The 15,714-nt window shown below is 37.9% G+C and overlaps 1 protein-coding gene across 1 annotated transcript; it reads right to left on the bottom strand.

The window, feature by feature from the left end:
• Positions 1-13,881: 13,881 nt before the first annotated feature.
• LOC106133123 (uncharacterized) lies at positions 13,882-15,703 on the bottom strand. The gene is given in 2 exon segments (XM_013332743.2): positions 13,882-15,667; positions 15,669-15,703. Coding segments are annotated over 2 exon segments (1,524 nt in total). The 3' UTR covers positions 13,882-14,178.
• Positions 15,704-15,714: the final 11 nt, after the last annotated feature.

Here is a 15,714-nt window from a genome sequence, read left to right as displayed (position 1 = left end):
GCGACTCCCAACTGACCTTGGCAGGGAAACCTAACCCATATTAGGTCATGGTTACACAATTACCCATACAGATTCCTGTAAGTACAGGATTCTATGAAATTGATTGATATGTCCTATTCTTAATAGCCCACACAAAAACAATCATACCAGTTATGAATAAGATAAATTACATAAAATAAAATAAAAAAAACAAAAATATTTCACCTTGCAACAAATCATATCAAGATATGTCAAATAAACATTTGTAATTGTAATTATAATTACAGAATATGTATTTATAAAAAAAAAGTTAACTTTACCTAAGAACATCCAAATTTATTACATGATCACCGCAGGTCACCTTGTCTTTAGTACTGTTATGAACCCAATTATAAGGTGCAATGTTATCATTATTCGCAATTAATCACGCTGTAATCAACTTTATATTTATTACGCCACGGTGGTAATTCGGATAATAGGGGTTTGCTTGTTTCATTGTCCATAAAATTTGGTTTAACTGATAATTTTTTAAAAATAAAGCTTCAGATAAGTAAGTTCCGCTTCGTATTTATCAAAAAATGGTGCAATAGTTATTTTTGGTATGTTGTTTTATTGAGAGAACTTGCAGATATGTTTTTGATCGATGTAACGGGAGCGATGTTTCAGCTCGACCGCCACTAAAAGGAAGATCATCCGCCAGGCTAGGTATCCGCGGCTGCAACTATGTCGGAGGTTGTATTTATTTTCCAATCCATGAAATCTTTGTAATCTCGATTTAGATTCTTTGCTGCTATTGGCTGAGCAAGTCAATTTCTTCATGATAATTGAAAGTTGTTGTGTGATTGGCTGTTGTGGCTGTCGAGATTATAACGTCTTTTTTCGTTTACGTTTTTATTTGTTACTGCTTTTTGTTTGTTTCGTTTTCACCTAGAAGCCGTATAATACCATTTTTAAACAAAGTCAAAATGTTAAGTATTGAATCACATACGAATGTTTATATTTGTCCGGTCTTATATTTGTTCTATTAGTCTGACTATCTTAACTCAAAGCTTTGGTTTTTAGATTCCGTGGTGGGCCGGGTCCATCTAGAACAGCTCGCCCAATATTATTAAATACGCCTACTTCTCAAATTTTAACAGTACCTATAGCACCCAATAAATAAAATGGCTGTGACATACAGAGTAAAAAAGAAGGTAACAAAATTATAACGGTCCCGTTTTTTCATACCTTAAAAAGTACATTCTCATTATATACAGTTCCTAGACTCAATACGTACTCATCTGGTAGTTCTGCTAGGAATACCGTAATATTACTTACACGAAAGTATATCTATGTAAGGGCTCCTTCACACAAGCGTCGTTCGAGCGTCGTCGACTTGCTAGCGTCGACACGAAGATACACAGAAGATCGACGGAGCGAACGAAAGACGGATGACCAATCATTTTCATTATAGGTACCTTAGTAGTCATAGTCATAGACCTATAATAGATCTATTTTTAAATGGACGTCCAGAGAAAATGCTGCAGTGTAGTTTGTTCCGCCACTGTCTGTTTTGCGCTTTGGAAGCGACAGTAGATATAATTAAATGTAAGTGATGTGACGTCAATAAGTGATACATTGTATCCAATTTTGAGAATAAATTAATTTTATTCTATTGTATGTCATCTATAGTCTTAGTAATGGCCGTGCCGTGTGGTTTCCGGCACCAATACAAAAAAGAATAGGACCACTCCATCTCTTTCCCATGGATGTCGTAAAAGCCGACTAAGGGGTAGGCTTATAAACTTGGGATTCTCCTTTTAGGCGATGGGCTAGCAACCTGTCACTATTTGAATCTCAATCCTATCTTAAAGCCAAATAGCTGAACGTGGCCTATCAGTCTTTACAAGACTGTAGGCTCTGTCTACCCCGCAAGGGATATAGACGTGATTGTATGTATGTATGTACATACGTATGTAGTCTTAGTTATCATTGTTATAGTACCTTGACTAGACCTAAAGTAAATTTATTCCCAAAAATCCCGAAAAATTTATATTAATTAATTTCAAATTATTTATATTTTATATTAATTTCAAATTATTCACGAAAAATTACAAACATGCTTACTTTAATCGGCTTTGAGTACCAACCTAGACTTGACATAAAATAAAATTGAAAACCAAAAAAAATCTCGAAAATATGTACGAACATGTTTACAAATAAGGTATCACCGGATTCAACGTTAAAATTAGTCATTCCATTGACACACAAAATAATATGCGATGTTTTCCTCTATTTTTATTTGCCTTGTAATGTAGGTCGCGTTGTCTGGGCGGCCGTATCTCCTGTACTTTGTACCTACGACTGATGACAAAGTGCAGGGCGAGGACCTGTCACGGAATGTTTCATAATTATATCTATACTAATATTATAAAGCTGAAGAGTTTGTTTTGTTCGTTTGTTTGTTTGTTTAAACGCGCTAATCTCAGAAACTACTGAACCGATTTGAATAATTCTTTCACTGTTAGATAGTCTATTTATCGAGGAAGGCTATAGGCTACATTTTATCCCGGATTTCTTACGGGAAACGTCAACAATGCAGGTGAAAGTTGAATGAGTCGGCCATCTGCGAGCTTTCCACGCGAACGCTGCGCAAACCAACAAAGATATAGTAAAACAATGTAGTAAAGATGTGAAGTACTCATTTTTTGCCACAAAAAAGTCCGCGAGAGCATATATCTATCTCTTAAGGTTTACTTACAATAACCACTTTTATGTTCATTTTTTAAGATTATTTTTTCATTATAAACATAAAGTTATTTTGAAACCAATTTTCTTTAATTCAGTATTAATCCTTATCCAAATAAATATGTTCATTACTTTCGGCTTTTCATGTAGACTAAAATTGCCATTTACAGTATATAAATCAGACGAATAGGTTTTGAGATATAGTCGTTATAAGCAATTTGCAGCGAAACATTTAATACGGCGAACCAGCGTTCTTTCTAACCGCATTAAAATCGGACCAGTAGTTTTGGAGATATATGCTAACATTGGTTTGCACAAACAAACACACAAACGCACAACCTCTCACCCTAAACGCATATATACGGTCTCCGTTCGGTCGCGGGTAATGATGTGGGCCAAGTCGTCGCCAAGTCGCATAACAATTAGCAGCTATAATTGATAAAGCCGAGGAGGATGTTTGCAAAAATAAATATGATGCCCAAAATAACTATTCCACGCGGACGAAGTCGCGGGCACAGCTAGTTTGTATATAAAATGGCAGAGGCCACATCTTTCTATTTGTCACGATCCCTGCATACTTCTTAAGCTTCATCCATATTCATAACTCTCTTCATGGAAGCTCGTCGGTTTCGGGAACTCGTGACCGCCTTGAAAATTATTGGAATAATCTGATTACCTATACAATACATTTCTTGCAATTATACATACAATGACGTCACTTCACTTGCGGGGTAGTCAGAGTCAACAATACAGCGTACGTAGCCTTACAGCTGAGCACGGCCTTTCTGTCTCCGAGTCTGTTGGCTCTGTATACCCCGCAAGGTATAAAGACGTAATTACATAAAATATAGTAGACTAGCTGTGCCCGCGACTTCGTCCGCGTGGAATAGTTATTTTGGGCATCATATTTATTTTTGCAAACATCCTCCTCGGCTTTATCAATTATAGCTGCTAATTGTTATGCGACTTGGCGACGACTTGGCCCACATCATTACCCGCGACCGAACGGAGACCGTATATATGCGTTTAGGGTGAGAGGTTGTGCGTTTGTGTGTTTGTTTGTGCAAACCAATGTTAGCATATATCTCCAAAACTACTGGTCCGATTTTAATGCGGTTAGAAAGAACGCTGGTTCGCCGTATTAAATGTTTCGCTGCAAATTGCTTATAACGACTATATCTCAAAACCTATTCGTCTGATTTATATACTGTAAATGGCAATTTTAGTCTACATGAAAAGCCGAAAGTAATGAACATATTTATTTGGATAAGGATTAATACTGAATTAAAGAAAATTGGTTTCAAAATAACTTATGTTTATAATGAAAAAATAATCTTAAAAAATGAACATAAAAGTGGTTATTGTAAGTAAACCTTAAGAGATAGATATATGCTCTCGCGGACTTTTTTGTGGCAAAAAATGAGTACTTCACATCTTTACTACATTGTTTTACTATATCTTTGTTGGTTTGCGCAGCGTTCGCGTGGAAAGCTCGCAGATGGCCGACTCATTCAACTTTCACCTGCATTGTTGACGTTCCCCGTAAGAAATCCGGGATAAAATGTAGCCTATAGCCTTCCTCGATAAATAGACTATCTAACAGTGAAAGAATTATTCAAATCGGTTCAGTAGTTTCTGAGATTAGCGCGTTTAAACAAACAAACAAACAAAACAAACTCTTCAGCTTTATAATATTAGTATAGAAGATAAAACAATAAATATATACGGGACACAGATTGAGTTAGCCTCGAAGTGAGTTCGAGACTTGTGTTACATATTATAAAATATAGTATTGTGGCGACATCTCTACGCCATTCGCCACAAACATCAAATCAAACAACTACTGTCAATCATCGCGAAGAAAATGACGCGCTCAACCAATAGCAGCGAAGAATCTGAGACGCGATTTCAAAGATTTCACGGATTGGAGCTATATATACAACCTCCGACACAACATCGTCGGAGCCGCGGTTCCCCAGGCATAACACCTAGCCTGGCGGAAGATCTTCCCTTTGGTGGCGGTCGAGCCGAATCATCTCTCCCGCTACAGTATCGTTAAGTTTTAGTATCTATAACTCAACGATTCTACATATATTTTATAATAAATGTATGTTTTTCTTGTCTTGTATGTTTTTCTATATGAGTACATTAGAAAAACATACAAGACCCAGGCTAATCAGAAAAAGATTTTTTCTCATCATTCCCTGGCCGGGATTCGAACCCGGGACTTCCGGTGTCACAGACAAGCGAACTACCGCTGCGCCACAGAGGGCGTCAAATGTATGTATGTCCAATACGTCAATTACTGAACGTGTCCGTATCAGTCTTTCAAGTATGCTGGCTCTGTCCACCCTGCAAAGATGTAGACGTGATAATATGAATGAATGTCAATTTACAAATATCTTAAGTCTAAGCCGTTGACGAATGTACATTTTATTAAATGTAGGTCTAAATATTTAGTTTGTTATTTTAGTAATATTTATTTATGTCACGTGTCGATTTTAGATCGCTCACGTTTCAAATTAAGTGCGTGTTTTTTTGCTAAAATTTTGATACAAATTTATCGCTTGTTGATGTAGGTCGTTTTTATTTGTTTTTGTTTTATTGATAGATATACAATTCAAGAAGAATCTAGAAATATTTATTATTTAGCACAATATTAATAAATAATTAAACTAATACATAACGTATCTTGTTTTTTTTTAATTTTGGTCCCAACTATTTATAGCTATATATATATAGCTGCTGTGCTGCTAAGTGTAGGTCGTTCACGTTCTTTTCAATTTTTCTTGATGTAATTCAAGAAGTTGAATTGACAATCGACAACCCAAGACCAAATGTCTTGGCGCTGAAGAGTGAGGAGACCCAACCCCACATAACGAGACCAGGAACAGAAGAAGAAGTACAATTGAAGAAGTTGTTTAAGATCGACCACCGGTTCGAGGTGCCCGGTAAAAATGCACAAGTAATACATGTGGGGACACAGGTTCAAATCCTACCTCGGCCATATTATAATGATTCTTCTGTGATATGTACATTAATTTGAGTAATTACACGCTCTTACGGTGAGGGAAAACATCGTGCACATTCAGGTAACTGAATTTGTAACCATAATGAGTTAGGTTCCCATGCAAAGGTTGCGGAGGTCAGACGGTAGTCGCTTCGTGTACAAACCTGATTTACACATTCCAGGATCTATGGACACGGGCAAAGGGCAAGGGCTCGGCTTCTCTCGGTGTGCAAACCTCTCAAGAGTGGTGAGGATGCAACAGAGTCTTAATCTAGGTGGAAAGAGAAAATAAGAAGTATGTAGGGATAATTTACTAAAACGGGGCATTTTTGGGCGAGAGGTCAGGTCAAGAAAATCCAAAAGGATGACGTAAATATAGAGATGGTAAAACATTACATTAATATAATCAAGTCTATGTATATTCGACTAAGGGATCGGCTTATAAACTTGTGATTTTTCTTTTAGACGATGGGCTGGCAACCTGTCTCTATTTGAATCTTAGTTCTATCGCTAAGCCAAACAGCTGAATGTAGTCCATATAATATATCCCTTGCAGGATAGACAGAGCCAACAGATTTGTGCCGTGTGGTTCCCGGCACCAATACAAAAAAGAATAGGACCACTCCATCTCTTTCCCATGGATGTCGTAAAAGGCGACTAAGGGATAGGCTTACAAACTTGAGATTCTTTTTTTAGGCGATAGGCTAGCAACTTGTCACTATTCGAATCTCAATTCTATCTTAAAGCCAAATAGCTGAACGTGGCCTATCAGTCCGCTCAGGACTGTTGGCTCTGTCTACCCCGCAAGGAATATATAGACGTGATTATATGTATGTATGTAACAGATTAGAAAAGATTGAAAGGCCACGTTCATTTGTTTGGCTTAATGACGAATAGTATTGAAATGTTGGTACCAAATTAATTAATTGTTAATGTAGGTCATTCCCAATTGTAAAACTAAGCTTGATAAAAAGTAGGTATAGTATTGATAACGTCTAATCGTAGTCTGCGATGCGTCTGTTATGCAACCTTGAGGAACTACGGCGTAATTAAATTATTTTGTATATGAAACTGCGATTAATGTACCTAATTGGGATTATCATTAGGGACTTTTCCACTAGAATTTATGTGCCGTATGTTTCTCAGATTTTTATGATTGGATCACTTAATTTTCTTCTCTTAAACAAACTAGTACCTACGACCACACGGCTCCGTTCGCGTAAAAAAGATAATCACATTTGTTTCGATTCCCGTGCTAATGTTGACGATGGGCTAGCAACCTGTCAACCTATTTGAATCTCAATTCCATCATTAAGCTATGCAGCTGAATGTGGCCTTTCAGTTTTTCAAGACTGTTGTCTTTTTTGCCCCGCAAGGGATGAAGACGTGTTTATATGTATGCAAATCCTCGTTTAGTCGCTCCTAGAACATATAAGAAACTTTTAACCGAAATTTCTAATTTCTTGATCCCGTGGTTAGAGTTGTGCATTGATATGTTATATCAACCAGTCAGTCAGTGTCCTATATTAAAAAAAACACACCTCTTTTCCCGGTGGGTAGACAGATACCTACTTCGTCTACTTGCCAAGGTCTTAGGTATTAGTAGTTCACTCATTTAAGACCTGGATTAATACGAAAAAATATCATTGCCTATTTTGATAACCACCAAACGAGTCTCGTTTAGTCTCATCAAAACATTCGCTAAGATTTTTTAATTGTGGTAATATACAATACATTTCTACACACTAACAGTATCTTTTCGTTATTATTTTTTATATCTTTCGCCCTAGTTAAAAGTATTCTAATGTATTTTTCCTACTCCAACACAATATTTTGACGCAAAATTTCTTTTGTTAAGTGTAAATACTTGAAAGACGTAACAAAAATACAAGAGGATTCGGTATGGATTACATATCTCTATAATTTCGTTCACATCTTCGCAATTCTAAGCACTTTCTTGATTCACACATCCTCGAATGACAAATTTGGAAACGGGTCTTACTCATGCGCATACAAATGACACTTATCAAGTAGGTACCTAAGTAAGTAACAATATGTGTAATATAATATACAATAAGTGATTCGGACTATGTCCGAATTTATCACGTCAGGTGAATAAAGGTGTATTGCTTAAATACATACACACATATGGTCACGTACACACATACGGGGTAGACAGAGCCAACAGTCTTGAAAAGACTGAATGGCTACGTTCAACTATTTGGCTTAATGATAGAATTGAGATTCAAATAGTGACAGGTTGCTAGCCCATTGCCTAGAAAAGAATCCCAAGTTTGTAAGCCTATCCCTTAGTCGCCTTTTACGTCATTCATGGAACGAAATGGAGTGGTCCTATTCTTTTTTGTTTTGGTGCCGGTAACAACACAGCACTACTATTAGACTTGACGTTTAGATTATAATTTCGTATCCGTGTGATTAGTCCCAATATTTATTTATTTATTTACTTATATACCGAGTACATTATCTCGGTCCGGTTTACACAGACCAAACAAGCTGCCTCCGGGTGCGATGGTCCGACGTTTTACACACTTGACCCCGAACAGAAAGCTAATTAAAGTGAGGTAGTTTGAATTTACGTGGAAATATCCAAGACAACTGTGTAATGGGGGCATGATGCATGAGTGGGGAAGATGATCGGTTATTGGATGCAAACCAGTCACGTCTATATCTCTTGCGGGGTATACAGAGCTAACAGTCTTGAAAATACTGATAGGCTACATTCAGCTGTTTGGCTTAATGATAGAATTGAGATGCTAATAGTGACAGGTTGCTAGCCCATTGCCTAAAAGAAGAATCCTATAAAGTTGGAATAGGCCTATAAACTTGGAATTCTTCTTTTAGGCGACGGGCTAGTAACCTGCTTTAGAATAGAATAAAATAGAACTCATACTGATAATATTTGAATCTCAATTACATTATAAAGCGATACAGCTGATCGTGGCCTTTCAGTCTTGAAAAGACTGTTGGCCCTGTCTTCCCCGTAAGGGATATAAGACGTGGTAATATGTAAGTTCACTCACAAGTTTATTTGCCTATTACTACCTATATACATAATTATTACCATGATAATTATTTTTCAAACGAACTTCACTCAAAGCCAACAGTCTTAAAAAGACTAATAGGCCACGTTCAGCTCTATGGTTTTATGGAATTGAAATTCAAATTGTGACTGATTCAACCATCGCCTAATAAAATAATCTAAAGTTTATATGCCTACTACATAATAGCTACATATCACTGACATGTGCTATTTTTATGGCATTTCACTAAAAAAAACACTAGAATAATTTAAAATAGGCATATAAACTTGGGATTTTTCTTTTAGGCGACAGTCCAGCAACCTGTCACTATTCGAGTCTCAATTCTATCATTGAGCCATACGGCTGAACGTGGCCTATCAGTCTTTTTTTAAGACCGTCGGCTCTGTCTACCCCGCAAGGGATATAGACGTGATTATGTGTATGTGTGTGTGTATAATTTAAAATAGTTTGTGCTACTAATACGAATACACACAATAAGATAACAAGTGGCGTCCTTACTATGTTTACGAACATCGTAGGAAATTGCCGGCACAATCGACAAACAAATATAGACTTTGTCAAACACGATGCATTTGCCTGACCGTCTGTACCGTAAAATTAGGCAAGCGATAAGCGGTACCATACGTGCTACAATGGACGTACAGACTGACGTGACGGAGTCACGCAAGCATGGATGCGTATGCGCATTCCTATAGTTTTTACGTACATTATTTTGTCGTTACTAAATGTTTGCCACTCTGTCGCGGTTCTTTTTGCATTTTGGCTGGATCCTCTTCATCCCATCCCAACTCCTTCAGGAAGTGAAGCACCGCCGATGCTGAGGCCTTGCCGTCGCGGATTTTCCGGGAATTGCCGGGAACGTCCTCCTTAAGTGACGAGCTTGCATGAAATAAGTTATGAATGTGGATGAAGCGAAAGAGAAGAGTTTGTAGAAACATGTAGTCTATGCCCATCCCTCTTTGAATAAGTCGTACTTTATGTATGTTCTACAGAGCGCCCGCGGTTCTGTCTCCGTTAAACGAAAAATCCCGTTATATTTCGTTCTCGCGATGATTTCCAAAACATTGTTGCAACTATTTGCACGGTTAATTTCAGCTCGATCGATTTAGTAGCTTGGGCTGTGAGTTGATAGATCAGTCAGTCAATTAAACTTATCATATAGTGCTTACTAATAACAAAAATATTTGAGGAAATGATACGGGTATCCTCAATATTTGAACTTTCAACTCAACTCTCTCTTCGAAAGAGCCGAGCCAAAGGGTCAAGTCAGTTATTTACAGAAATAAAAGAGGAATGAAGACGAATTAAAAAGTCTATATATAAAATGAAAATAACCTCGACACCTAAATACTTAATACGTCTTTAAAAGATATTAAAAAAAATTGCATTCTTTAACATTCAACTTTTGGAAAATAAATATGAGAAAAAATGATGTTGGAAGAATTAAAATAGAATTAAATAATTAGTAAGTGCTTAAAAGATAAGGTATGAAGTTCAAAAGAAGTTTTGGTCTAAAAATAGAATATTTACCGGTGCGGACTGAGTTCTAGCAAAAATAATATTTATCATTCGGTTTGTTTATTTCACGTGTTTATTTATATTTGCTCTGGTCAAAAGTAAATAGTGATGTGCTAAATTCCAAGGAGATGTTTATGAAGTGTATGTCAATCAGTCAGTTATAAATAAGCTATCATTCGCACTCAGTTTCGCCCGCGTATATTCTCATTTACATACATACATATAGATATTTATTTGAATCGGCTTTTTTTATATCTTTATTGTATATACCTACTAAGGCGGACTTATTCCATTTAGAAATCTCTTCCCGTCAACATTATTTCAGTATTTTATCAGCGGATTGTCACGCGGACAAAGTCGCGGGTCGCTTGAATCTACTAAACGCATAAGCTATTACATAATTTGTGGTAGCAAGTACCACTTATGACGTCAATGTAATTAACAAGTTTTCACAAGATAAAACTGTTGCATTTTGCGGGTCAGAGGCTAATGTCATCTTTCTTTTCTTGACATTGGAATCGTTATCAAATATATGTATATACACTAACTTTCACCCAACTTTTTCTTTTTAGGTGCCAGGGTATAAAAAATATTGTCAATCATTTTAAAAATAAGTTGATAAGTAGGTATTTAAAAAAAATACGATATTTGACTTTTTATTAAGTACCAATTACAGTTAACTTTAGAATCATTTACACCATCATAGATAACGAAGTATTATTAATGTAAATTAATAGCAACTTGTATAGAATAAACATAACTAAAGTCATAATAATGTGAAGTTTTATTAGTAAAATTGTTTACTAATAACGTTCATTCAAAATAAAATAATAACGTTTGTTTTTAGTAAACCCTTCCTCCTTCCATCCTGGATTGGGTGAGTCAGGTTTTTAGTAAACTATCACTAGCTATTTTAATCTCGATTCCATAATTCATATGAACGTGGCCTTTCAGTCTTCTCAAGACTGTTGGCTATGTCTACCCCGCAAGATATAGGCGTGATTAAATGTATCTATGTATAAAGAAATCTATCATAAAATAGCGCCGATATGGCAATAAGCAAGTTATTTTTCCATGAGCCCGGGAAAGGCGTGACCTTTGCCCCGCCGCCTGATAGCCCCTATCACTTCAAGTGCACAGCCGAGAGATATAATTATATGTTCGTCTGACAAACACGTTGAAAGTTGGCAAACAAAGTTAAAACATAGTATTGACATCCTCCTGCCGTTTTAGAAATAGATTTATTTTCAAAATAGGATACAAGGTATTGCTTATTGACGTCTTCGTATAAACCATACATAATCACGTCTATATCTTTTATATCTAGGTATACCTTTGTAGGGTAGGCAGAGTCTACAGTCTTGAAAAATATAAACAGGTCTCGTTCAACTGTTTTGCTTAATGGTAGAATTGAGATTTTTATGGTGACAGGTTGCTCGCCCATCTAAGGCTAACTCAATCAGTTTAATTTGTCCCGTATATTGGTATTTGTTTATTTATTTTAAAAAGAATCCCATTCGTCCGTTACGACATCCATGGGAGATGGAGAGGAGTTATTCTTTTTTCTATTGGTGCCGGAAACCGCACGGCACATAATTAAGGTAATCGAATAAGCAATCTAGATATCTGATATCTATAGAGTGCACGAATTAAATCTAGCGACAACGATTGATACCGATCTGGCACCAATAAATATAGATGTAGTACCTACTTGTAAGATAAAAACGATAACAATAACACAATTACACGCATAATTTTCACACGGATTAAGTCCATTAAAGAAACAAAGGCCACATTCAGCTGGAAGGTTTAATGATGGAATTTAGATTCTGATCTACTACCTCCTGGCTTTTAGTCCCGGGTACATCCTCACCACACTGGAGAGGAGCCCGAAGTACGCCTTTGACCATGGACTCTGGATTGGGTGAGTCAGGTTTTCACACAAAGCGACTCCCGTCTGACCTCCGCAACCTTTGCAGGTAAACCTAACCCGTATCACACCTATACCCAATTAAGAAAAGGGCAAGCTGATTAGCCAGAGATGCATCGCCGCTAATAAAGTCATATTAATTAATAACTTATTTTGGCCATTATTCTTATGGAACGTATATATCCACAGGTAATCTTTCTCATTATAAGTTATGTGTGCATATCTCAGAAACATTCGTCTTACGGGGTAGACAGAGCCAACATTCTTATGTATCAGCAAAATATAGTAAAGTTTAACTTATAAAGTTTTGCCGGAAGAAGATGCACTTCTTCCCAGAAGTAAGAAGTAAGTCTTGGTTACATTTTCATTACGCAAACACTGGACCACCGCAGCAGCTGCGTTCTCATCAGTGTTCTTCAAAACCCGGAATCTTCAAGACATAATATGTTCTACACCTCCTTTACGTGGTGCCAAAGAATTGGGCACGGACTTGCAATAATGGAAATATATCATAATGAGTATCTTTGTAGTATTACAACTTTGACAAACTCAGTCGAGTCCCAAACGCGACTTTTTTGACACTCATTGAAAAATTCAATCAATCAGAAGACATGCAAGCTACTTTAACCTCTAAATATTTTTAATGTGCCGTGTGGTTCTCAGCACCAATAGAAAAAGGGTAGGACCATTCCATCTCTCTCCCATGGATGTCGTAAAAGGCGAGTAAGGGGTAGGCTTATAAACTTGGGATTCTTCTTTTAGGCGACGGGCCTGACACTTTATATGATATCAGTAAGCCAAACAGCTAAACGTGTCCTATCAGTATTTTCAAGACTCTTGGCTCTGTCTACCCCGCAAGGGATATATATGTATATTTTTAAGATTTTGTTGGAGATATCCTATGTACTTTTATACTTATATTGTTTAATTTTTTTTGTAATGGTGTTTTTTACTTAACTTTTTAATAACATATCGATGAAACTGGGTTTATTATTCCACTACTGTATGTACCTACCCATATAAAAACAGAGATTAATGTAAGCTACTTAAGTAAATTTTTATCTTAATCGGTGCCATAGTTAAATCGTAAAGATCAAACATAACAAACAAACTTACTTTCGACCGCATTTATAACTTGGAATTAAAAAATACACTCGATGTAAGAACCAGATTTGCTACAAAAATGACATATTTTACTAATTCATTTGTAATTATATTAAAACCAAGGAAACGTTTGAATTGTAAATCGGTATTTCATAGTTTTTTAATCTCATGTTTGTGTGTGATAACTACACATATCTATTAACTTGATTGATGTATACGGTCCAATATTCAAGGGTCTTTAGATAACTGCCGCTAATTCGAAGTGACTTCTAATGCGACCCGGATGCAAATAAACAACTAGACGAGTTTCTATGTATGTATCTAGTTGGAGCAAAGGGGAGCGTATATGACCCTATAACAGATTAGCTATCTGTTATTCTAGACTGTGATATAAATGAACATATTAATTACATTCAAAAACAAACGGAATTATTTATAGAAAAGAGGAAGAAATAAGCATGCTGGTGACTCCGCATAAAAACGGGGTTTAATAGATAAATAGATAATTTCTTGTTTATCGAACGTAAAAATTAAGATAATAAAACAATGAATGAGTTTAACATTTTTATTTTAACCTATAATAATAATATTTGGTATCAACATTACACATACTTATATCGAATCTACTTAGTAGTTACAAACATGTCATATCGTCCTTCGACCCCTGTACTACTTGATATGCATTCGCGCCAAAGGACAATTGACGGAGAGCTTGACATTGCACAAGCCACGTTAAGAAAAACAAATATCTTCTGATATGTGGCACAAACGGAGACCACTCCCACTCACGAACTCTTCAGGTACTTGAGTGTCTTAATAAATATCCTATTGAGCAAAAAAATAAATTCTCAAAGTGGCACATTCGGAGGCGTCTTGCACGGTTCTGGGGGAGGCAGTCGCCTTTCTTCCGGCAGCCGAGACTGATAGTATGCGCAGTACGGCAGCGGATCCCAGAACGCGAAAAGAGCTTCGCGTGTGTCCAGCACTGTATCTAGCAGCTTCCCAACAGTGGCGGTGTGGCCACAGCGAGTTGGTCCTTGGCACAAGTATGGCAATGATACTCCTACTCGGGCTCCAATGGCTACTAGCTTATTGTTGTGTCCATTTGTGACACTTTCTTCACGCACAAGCCTGAATGATACATGTCCAGTCATAGGCCTCGCTGGGGCGAGGCTGGAGACAAATCTTTGCACCCATGCATCTGCTTCTTCATCCTTTTGTGGCACTAAACCTTTCCTTGTAGAATCCACGCGGCATGTCACATTGTTGACGGCTCGAGATTCTTTCAAAGTTGTACAAGTGATAATGCGTTCTCCTTTCGGCTCTCTCACTATAACCCATGGCTTTTCAGCGCTAATTTCTCGTGGGAATCTGAAATGTGTTTTGTCCTCGGGCATCACGAAACGCAATCGATCCCTTGCGCCACGGGCGCCTGCACTGGCTATAAAGTGGCGTCCTTCCTTCGACGCGCCGCTGTCATACCACGCACGAACATCTTCTTCACTCACCACTACCCAAAAATGTGGTGTTGGAAGACCAGCAGCACGACACACGCGTATCAACTCGACTGGGTCGTCTAGTGTAACGACATCACGGGCGCACGGCACAAAACATTGACAACCCGCTATTTCTAAGTGCGGTTTTGCAAGAGCGTCGTAGTAAGCAGGAGTGGATGAACTAACGGGAACATAGAACACCACAGTTTCACGTTCGACAATTTCTTTTAGCGCTCGAGCATATGCCAATGGATCCGCCGGATTCGGTCTCGGTATCGTGTAGAATCTGTCCACTGCTGCAGAATATTTGAGTAATGAAAATTGTCCCTCGATCTCAAAGGCTACCACTCTGGCGCCAGCCGAGTGGAAATTTCTTGCCAAATGTAACGCTTGAACCGAACTTCCTCCGCTGATAAGGACGGTACGCGGCTTGTTAGGGCTTTCTGAACTTAGAGCGCGTCCGATCATTTTTATTACTCCTATTGGGGTCTGCACACACTTCCAAAATATGAACAACGATGCCGCTATCCACAGTGTCGGCAGCACGATCAGGATTTGTTTCCAGGCGGGGTGCCAGATCAAGTTAAAAAGAGCGAAGAACGGTCTGAGGAAAAGTCTCGGTCCCCATGTGACGACTCGTAGCAAATATGGTAGAGGAGGCGGCCGTTCCGGAGAGATAGCTCGTTCTTCAGGTATGAGCGAGAATGTCGATGAGAAAGAGCGGCGGAGCGCGGTGAAGTTGGGCGGAGGTTGATGTGAGCATCGTTTGATTCGCGGCGAGAAGACGAGCTCCGTGTTGGAGCGCGCGAGGCGGCTGTACTCTGGCGCGCAGGCCGGCATGGCGGCGGACTGACGCGCGCGCTCGCCTCGCCACCATATAAACTGCCT

Source organism: Amyelois transitella, chromosome 10 (assembly GCF_032362555.1).
Source record: "Amyelois transitella isolate CPQ chromosome 10, ilAmyTran1.1, whole genome shotgun sequence".
NCBI lineage: Eukaryota > Metazoa > Arthropoda > Insecta > Lepidoptera > Pyralidae > Amyelois > Amyelois transitella.
The sequence above is the reverse complement of the archived record's forward strand: the minus strand, read 5'-3'. Positions and strand labels throughout refer to the sequence as shown.